The sequence below is a fragment of the Zalophus californianus genome, chromosome 17, assembly GCF_009762305.2.
Source record: "Zalophus californianus isolate mZalCal1 chromosome 17, mZalCal1.pri.v2, whole genome shotgun sequence".
Lineage (NCBI taxonomy): Eukaryota > Metazoa > Chordata > Mammalia > Carnivora > Otariidae > Zalophus > Zalophus californianus.
The window spans coordinates 55,851,105-55,858,736 of record NC_045611.1 but is presented as its reverse complement, the minus strand read 5'-3'; the positions used below and the strand labels follow the sequence as shown (position 1 = coordinate 55,858,736).

The window sequence follows — 7,632 nt, the reverse complement described above, 5'->3', positions numbered from 1 at the left end:
TAAAATTGTAATTATTCATTAAAATCATTAAAAGCTGTAAATGAAAATTTTATCAACACTTAAAAAGCTTGAAAGAAATGTATTTCGTTATTAATATATTCCTCCTCCTACACAGAATGTAAGGCTATAATCCACTCTTTAAGACAGAGGACACAAACCACATCTTCATTTCTAAATAAACAAACATCACAAAAGTTGTAAAATATGCTGACAAGACACTGTATCTGAAATTAATACTTGGGATTAAATTCTGATACATTCTTTTTTTTTTTTTTAAAGATTTGATTTACTTATTCATAAGAGACAGAGAGAGAGAGAGGCAGAGGGAGAAGCAGGCTCTCCGCTGAGCAGGGAGCCCATGCGGGACTCGATCCCAGGACCCTGGAATCATGACCTGAGCAGAAGGCAGACGCTTAACCATCTGAGCCACCCAGGCACCCTAAATCCTGATACATTTTGAGGAAAGTAGAAGAAAAACCTAATCATTAAATTCCCATGAAGTAAAATTACATTACTGAACAAAACAATTTTTGAAATATGGGGGTTTGGGGTGCCTGGGTGGCTCAGTCAGTTAAGTGTCTGCTTTCCGCTCAGGTCAGGAACTCAGGGTCCTGGGATCCAGCTGCACATCGGGCTCCCTGCTCAGCAGGGAGTCTGCTTCTCCCTCTCCTTTTGCCCTTCCCCTGCTCATTCTCTCTCTCTCTCTCTCTGTCTCACACAAATAAATAAAATCTTTTAAAAATCTCATATTAGGGCGCCTGGGTGGCTCAGTTGGTTAAGTAACTGCCTTCGGCTCAGGTCATGATCCTGGAGTCCTGGGATCGAGTCCCGCATCGGGGTCCCTGCTCGGCAGGGAGTCTGCTTCTCCCTCTGACCCTACCCCCTCTTGGGCTCTCTCTCTCTCTCTCTCAAAAAAATAAATAAAATCTTTAAAAAAAAATAAATAAAAATAAAAATCTCATATTAACTAATTAGAAATTGAAAACATGACAAAGTCACAAGAACTTCATATAACACAGAATTATAAAATGATGTGATTATTAAAAAATAAGGTAATCATTGAAACTTTATTAAAGGCTACAAGTTCTGAGTTCTAAATGTGCTAGTTCCCCAATAGCTTTATTTATGTAGGAATTCTAGGAAACAAATAGAGACATTACATTATTTCACCATTGAGGAATGGAACTCATAGAGTGGAAACCTCTACATTAGTTAAAATGAAAAAGAATGAACTTTTGAAGGGAAATAAAAGAGTACATTTTCTCATTTTAGGGAGGTGCTTTGTTATCTGATGAAGTTACTGAGTCTCAATTTTACAAGATTAAGATTAAAGCCTCCGTAACATTGGAAAGCGTAAACCAGAAAACGTTAGAAATCTGCCTCCAGTGTTCCAGGAATTTCTCCACCAAACCCCAATGTGCATACAACTACCCTGGCTTACTCCTCCCATGAGGAAAAATAGAGTTTACCAAGGGCTTAGCATAGAGTTCCTCCGAAATAGGATGATTTTCCCAGGGCCCTCACAGCTGTGGAGAAGCTCGCAGACTATGGAGGCCCCCCCACTCCTAGGAGAGTCCCCTGGCCCTCCCTGCGGATGTGACGGACCATCACTGGAGCGGAAGGAGAATCCCTAGAGAATGTAAGAGCTTGAGAATGTTGGCTAGCGGATATCTCTTTGTGAGAGAGAGAGAAATAAAACTGGGCGTCTCCAATTGATTTTCATTCAAGGACAGCTACTCGAACCATAGCTTAAGGTCTACCTTCCTCCTTCGGACTTGGACCTCCCCCTTGTCATCTGCCTCATTCATTCCCACCTACCTGGATGAAAGGCTACTGTCTCCTTTCTCTTCACATCCCAGAGCTGCTTCTCTTGCTCCAAAAACATCATCAGGTCTGGCTTTGACAGAACGAAACCTGTTTATGAGGAAAAAGGAAAATGAGTATTGCTGTAGATTCTAACTTTCCATCAGGATTGTGTTCAGTACAGAAAAGAGGACATTGCTGGGGCGCCTGGGTGGCTCAGTCATTAAGCATCTGCCTTCGGCTCGGGTCATGATCCCAGGGTCCTGGGATCGAGCCCCGCATCAGGCTCCCTGCTCAGCGGGAAGCCTGCTTCTCCCTCTCTCTCTGCCCCTGCTTGTGTTCCCTCTCTCGATGTCTCTCTCTGTCAAATAAATACATATTAAAAAAAAAAGAAAAGAGGACATTGTAGAATTCTAGAAAATGGTTTCCCAAAAGCTGTTGCCCAACAGTCCCTTTAGAACACACAGGAGGGGCGCCTGGGTGGCTCATTCGTTAAGCATCTGCCTTCGGCGCAAGTCATGATCCCAGGGCCCTGGGATCGAGCCCTGCATCGGGCTCCCTGCTCAGCGGGAAACCTGTTTCTCCCTCTCCCTCTCCCCCTGCTTGTGTTCCTGTTCTCGCTGTGTCTGTCTCTGTCAAATAAATAAGTAAAATCTTAAAAAAAAAATGTATGCTGATTAACATAATAAAAAATTTAAAGAAAAAAATTTTAAAAAAACAATACACAGGAGAAATTTCCAATGTTCACATCCTAATCTCCACTTCCAAGTCGAAGACATAAGAACTGGAAATGTCAGTTTAAGATGTGAGCAGTATCATTCTATGCCACTAAGTGTTTAGAACTGCCACTCATCTACAGAAGTGATGATGTTACCTTGAGGAAGGGGAAGCTAAGACTGAAAAGGACACATCGTGAAGGTGTTTCTCTACATCTATAAACCCCTACTTATTTCCCTTTCTGCCTCGATCTGAATTCCAGTCATTCAAAGAGGAATCATCCAAGAGACAGTCTTCAAAGGAAGGAACAAAACCCTGAGTGTGGTTTGGGAAATCTGGAAGGAGTCATCCTCACCCAGGAAGAGGAGGTGTCCGTAGTTCTCTAACATCACATCCCTGTACAGTTGCCGCTGAGTGTGGTTCAGGCATCTCCACTCCTCCTGGGAGAACTCTATGGCCACATCCCTGAATGTCAGCAGTGCCTGCAATAAATACCACAGTGACCGAGTGCCCATTGGTAGGGTTCACAATGGTCCCTAAGATGAAAGAGGGAGTTAGTGTCACCACCTAGAACCAGACCTGACCTTTCCTGCTCTGTGACGTGAGTGCGGAGTAAAAGAAAAACCTGTGGGATGGAGCGCTGACTGATTGGAAAGTTTCGCTCCCAGAAGTCAACTGTATCAACTACACAGAGGTGAGCGCCCTCCTCGTCAGTGCAAACTGTTGGGATGTGGGAACGGAGCCAAAGGTGAAGAAAGAATTCTTGAGATGTTTCTGATGGAAATGTTGGGGTTCAGGAATGAATGATGAAGAAAGAATTGTTCAGATAGCTGTGGTGCAAAAAACGTAGTCTTAAAGTTCGGGGAGAGGACCTGTGGGTAGAAAGAGCCGAACTGAAGTTGTGAGCAGTGACTGATTATATGCTTTCAAGTGCAGAGGGGGTGAGGGATAGCCCAAGGCTCTCAGGAATTTGGAAGCAAGTCTCCAGGACCATGAGGGCCTAGCTGGTGTTATGAGGAGGTCACCTACTGTCTAGTAACACTTTAGTCATGAGACCCTTCAGATACTTTTCAGTGGGCCATATGCTTGAAGGATGATGGCCAACATCTATTTGGTGGTAAAGATAGAGGACATTTCCAAAGGGATTTTCCTATGTTAAAGAGAAATGACAGGATCCTGGAGGTCTGGCTATTGTCAAGCTAAGGCTGTTTTTTGCTTCCAACAAAACATTAACACTGAGGCAGTTGTGAATTCCTGAGAAATGTCATCCTCTGCCTATCTCTGGTATTTATCAACAGATTGGAAGTTGAAGGAAATTTAATTTTGTCCACACTTCTTTTGACTTTGTTCTCCTCATCAGAAACTACAAGGAAGGGGCACCTGGACGGCTCAGCTGACTAAGGGTCTCTCTTCAGCTCGGGTCATGATCCCAGGCTCCTGGGATTGAGCCCTGAGTTCGGCTCCCCACTCAGTGCGGAATCTGCTTCTCCCTCTTCCCCCTTTCCTCATCCATGTGCTCTCTCGCTCTCTCTCTCAAAATGAAAATGTTTTCTAGCGAGAAAAACAGAAGTTTACATCTGAAATGTAATAGTTTTATGCATGTTGCTCAGTATATTATGTTCCTTACAAATGACAAGAGGGAAAATATGAACATTACAGGGGAGGAATCTGGCAGAGACCACCAAGCCAGTAAAAGAAGTTAACAGCAGCTGCATGGAAAGAAATTGGTATCGGTCCCTAAGGCACATCAAGGACACACCATCACTGGTATTTTCTTGTGGTCTGAAAACAGTAATTCAGAATATCAATCTAATTATGAAAATATAATGGAGATATACACACACACACACACACACACACACACACACACTCCAACCACCTATAGTTTCTGTACAGGCTGCTTTTAGGCAAGCGGGCTTGAGCAAAGGAATGGAGAAAGGGCCCACAGCGACCCCTTGGCTGAGTCCAGACGGGCCCAACAGGGGACCCACCTCACAACAGCCACAGGCCCTAACTAACCAATGGGCTTCTGACAACCGGCAACATAGACCAAAAAAGGGGAAAGTTCCAAATGTCGCCATAACTCCTCACCTTCCCCCTTTAAGAAAACCCCCCACCCACTGCTCCTTGCAGACAGCCTATCCTCTGCTCTCCTGCCTGGTGCTCTTTTGCAGTGTATTCAATAAACTTCTATAGCCTTTATTCGGCCTCAGGTGACTTCTTTTCAGTGCCCACTTGACTGGCTTCCACCCAATCATTGACCCACGTTTGGGGCTCCCATCTGACTGACTGAGACACCACAGAGTCCATGTGCTGTAATAGCTAGTTTATTTCATTTTCTGATTTTAATTTTTAAAGATTTATTTATATTTTATTTTTTTTTAAGACTGTATTTATTGAAACACCTGGGTGACTCAGTTGGGCATCAGCCTTTGGCTCAGGCCATGACCCCAATGTCCTGGGATCCCATCCTGCATGGGGATCCTTGCTCAGCGGGAAGCCTGCTTCTCCCTCTGCCTGCAGTTCCCCCTGCTTGTGCTCGCTCTCACTTTTTCTGACAAAGAAATTAAATTAAAAAAAAAAAAGATTGTATTTTTTTATGTGAAAGAGAGAAAACACAAGGAGGCAGAGCGGCAGGCGGAAGGAGAGGGAGAAGCAGGCTCCCCACCCATCGGGGAGCCATGTGGGGCTCGATCCCAGAATCCTGGGATCACGACCTGAGCTCAAGGCAGAAGGCGGACTCTTAAGCGATCGAGCCACCCTGGGGCCCAAGACTTTCTTTCTATTTTAGAGGAGATGGGGAGGGGCAGAAGGAGAGGGAGAAAGAATCTCAAGCGGACTCCCCTCTGAGCACAGCGCCAGAAGCGGGATACCGTTCTAGGACCCTGCGATCCCGACCTGAGCTGAAATCAACAGTCCAAGCTTAGCCAACTGAGACAGCGGGGGAACCTCTAGTGCATTTGGACAGAATATCTTTTTCACATTCTAAAGACCAAGACTCTCCCACCCCCTTTTTTAGAATGAGAACTTCCAAGTTATTCTGGACCTCACACCCATCTGGTATGGTATATTGGTGCATTTTCTTATTGCTGGGCTACAGAGAGCTGATCAAGCATCCAGACGGGACCTAAATGAGAAACGTTTTCCCTCCCTGATAGCCCAGGACCAGACCTCATCAACAACGGGAATCTTGGACTCAAAGCCGTCCCCTCTGGGTCTGCCACCAAGGGAATATTTTCAATACTTGCAGGACTTTAATCCAAGGTTACAACTATTGATGCCCTCCTGGAAGCCAGGTTGGAGACACAGGAGAGAAGGCTCTGGGAATATAGAGTATTCTAAAGACCTAACCTTGAGTATCACTTCTGAAAAGATCTTAAAAATAGGTGAAAACATAAGGGAGAAACATCAAACTAGAGGAATCAACATTTGCCATTTCTCTTTCTTTTTTTAGTAACACATAATGTATTATTTGGTTCAGGGGTACAGGTCTGTGATTCATCTCTTACACAATTCATAGCGCTCACCATAGCACATACCCTCCCCAGTGTCCATCACTCAGCCACCCCATACCATTTGGAAATTTCTAAATGCAAGGAATCTAAGGAGAAAAAGATGACACAGCCTCTCCTGGGACGCCAGGCTTACCTGAGAACTGGTCATTTCTTCTTTCACCTCGACCTCTAGATTTCTTTCTCACAAGATGTTTGTGGAGAAATCACAGCCGCATCAGGAGAAAAAATCCCCTTAAAACCGCCTAAAGAGCTTCCTCACCTGAAACTGCTAACCTGCAGACAGGACTTTGAAATGCAGAAAAGGCCTAACTTCCTAGTCCTTTGTGTCAGGAGCTATTCAGAAACTGTGAGCACCTACTTGGGAACCAATCCCTGACTTTTCCTTAACGGCTTTCCGGGGGCGGGGTGGGGAGGGAGCATTCTCTCCCACAGCCCCCACAAATTCAGCTACCGCCTAGGAACCTTGTACTGCATGAGCCTAAGCCTCCCTGGCTCACGTAGCAGAGACCCTGTTAACCTCTCCTTGAGCCAAAGCCTGCTCTCAATGCTCATAAAATAACCTGAAGCCCTCGTGTTTAACCCTGGCCTCACTTAGAATCACCTGGAGCCCTTAATGAATACAACACAGGTGTTTTCGCCCAAAGCAATGGACAGAATCTGAGCTGAGGCCACTAGCGATGATCCCTTTTTGAAACTCCACAGGTGATTCTACTGGGAAGTAGCTGGGGAGGTGACCACGCACAGCACAGCCATGCCTTCCCCCCTGATCAGACTTTCTGGAGATTAACACATTCTCCCTCTTTCTGCTACACAAAGGGAGACTCCTTACAAATGGACCTTTGCCTTATAAACGCAAATATCTCTTTCGAAAGTAAACACGATTTCAGAGTTTTTCCTTTATCTGCCTTTTACTTAAAATAACCAGCCTAAAATAATGCTTAGGCCAAAGAGACATATTTTAGGTTTTCCAAAATGATTGTACTCTGTACCGTCTCATCAGCGATATATGAGAATTCTAATTCTCAACATTCCCAGGAAAATGTGGTTTTATCCTTTTTCTTTATTTCACCCATTCTAGAAAACATTGAGTGGTTTCTCACCATAAAATATGAAGTGTTCTTAAAAGAGTTGTCCTGGTGACTGAAATGAAAACCACTTTAAAGCATCAAGTTTAACAAACAAAGAAAAAAGCGGCTAGATTAATGCTTCAGCAAGACGCCGTTTCAAATAAGTAACCTTTCTCTTCTCCTCCACAAACCTCTTCTCCTCACTTCTCAGCTCTTTGTTTCGGGAACCTGGTTCCACCCTGACAACGTGATGAACAGGGCTGGCAGCGACACAGTTCCTGTGGAAACCGGCTAGATCCTGCATTTCCCTACAAAACCCCAGCCCCTTCCTCTGGGTGGGCTTGCAGTTTCCGAAGACCCTGACCTGCTGCAGCCTCCTTTGGTGACAAAGCAATAAAACTATTGTTCCTCTTTATCCCCCTTTCTGTGTTCCTGTTATATTCTGGGTCTGAAGCAGGGAGGTCAGTTTATACAACAGAATGAATGTTAGGAGAGGAACCCATGTTTTCCTCACTCCATTCTCAATTCTT

The 7,632-nt window shown here is 44.7% G+C and overlaps 1 protein-coding gene across 1 annotated transcript; it reads right to left on the bottom strand.

Annotated features, from left to right (window-relative positions):
* Window positions 1–1,804: 1,804 nt before the first annotated feature.
* On the bottom strand, window positions 1,805–7,406 carry LOC113936315 (putative protein ZNF720). Its single transcript, XM_027619370.2, has 3 exons — window positions 7,272–7,406; window positions 2,876–3,002; window positions 1,805–1,914 (listed from the first exon to the last, which is right to left on the bottom strand). The coding sequence occupies exons 1-3, from the start codon at window positions 7,404–7,406 to the stop codon at window positions 1,805–1,807; spliced, it is 372 nt and encodes a 123-aa protein (XP_027475171.2).
* Window positions 7,407–7,632: the final 226 nt, after the last annotated feature.

Excerpts from the sequence above, each read along its gene's own strand:
- LOC113936315 (XM_027619370.2), bottom strand. The coding sequence starts at position 7,406 with ATGCAGGATCTAGCCGGTTTCCACAGGAACTGTGTCGCTGCCAGCCCT. Across the intron at positions 3,003-7,271 it reads TTGTGGAGGAGAAGAGAAAG|GCACTGCTGACATTCAGGGA; the intron begins GTTACTTATTTG and ends TATTTATTGCAG. Across the intron at positions 1,915-2,875 it reads CGGACACCTCCTCTTCCTGG|GTTTCGTTCTGTCAAAGCCA; the intron begins GTGAGGATGACT and ends CCTCATAAACAG.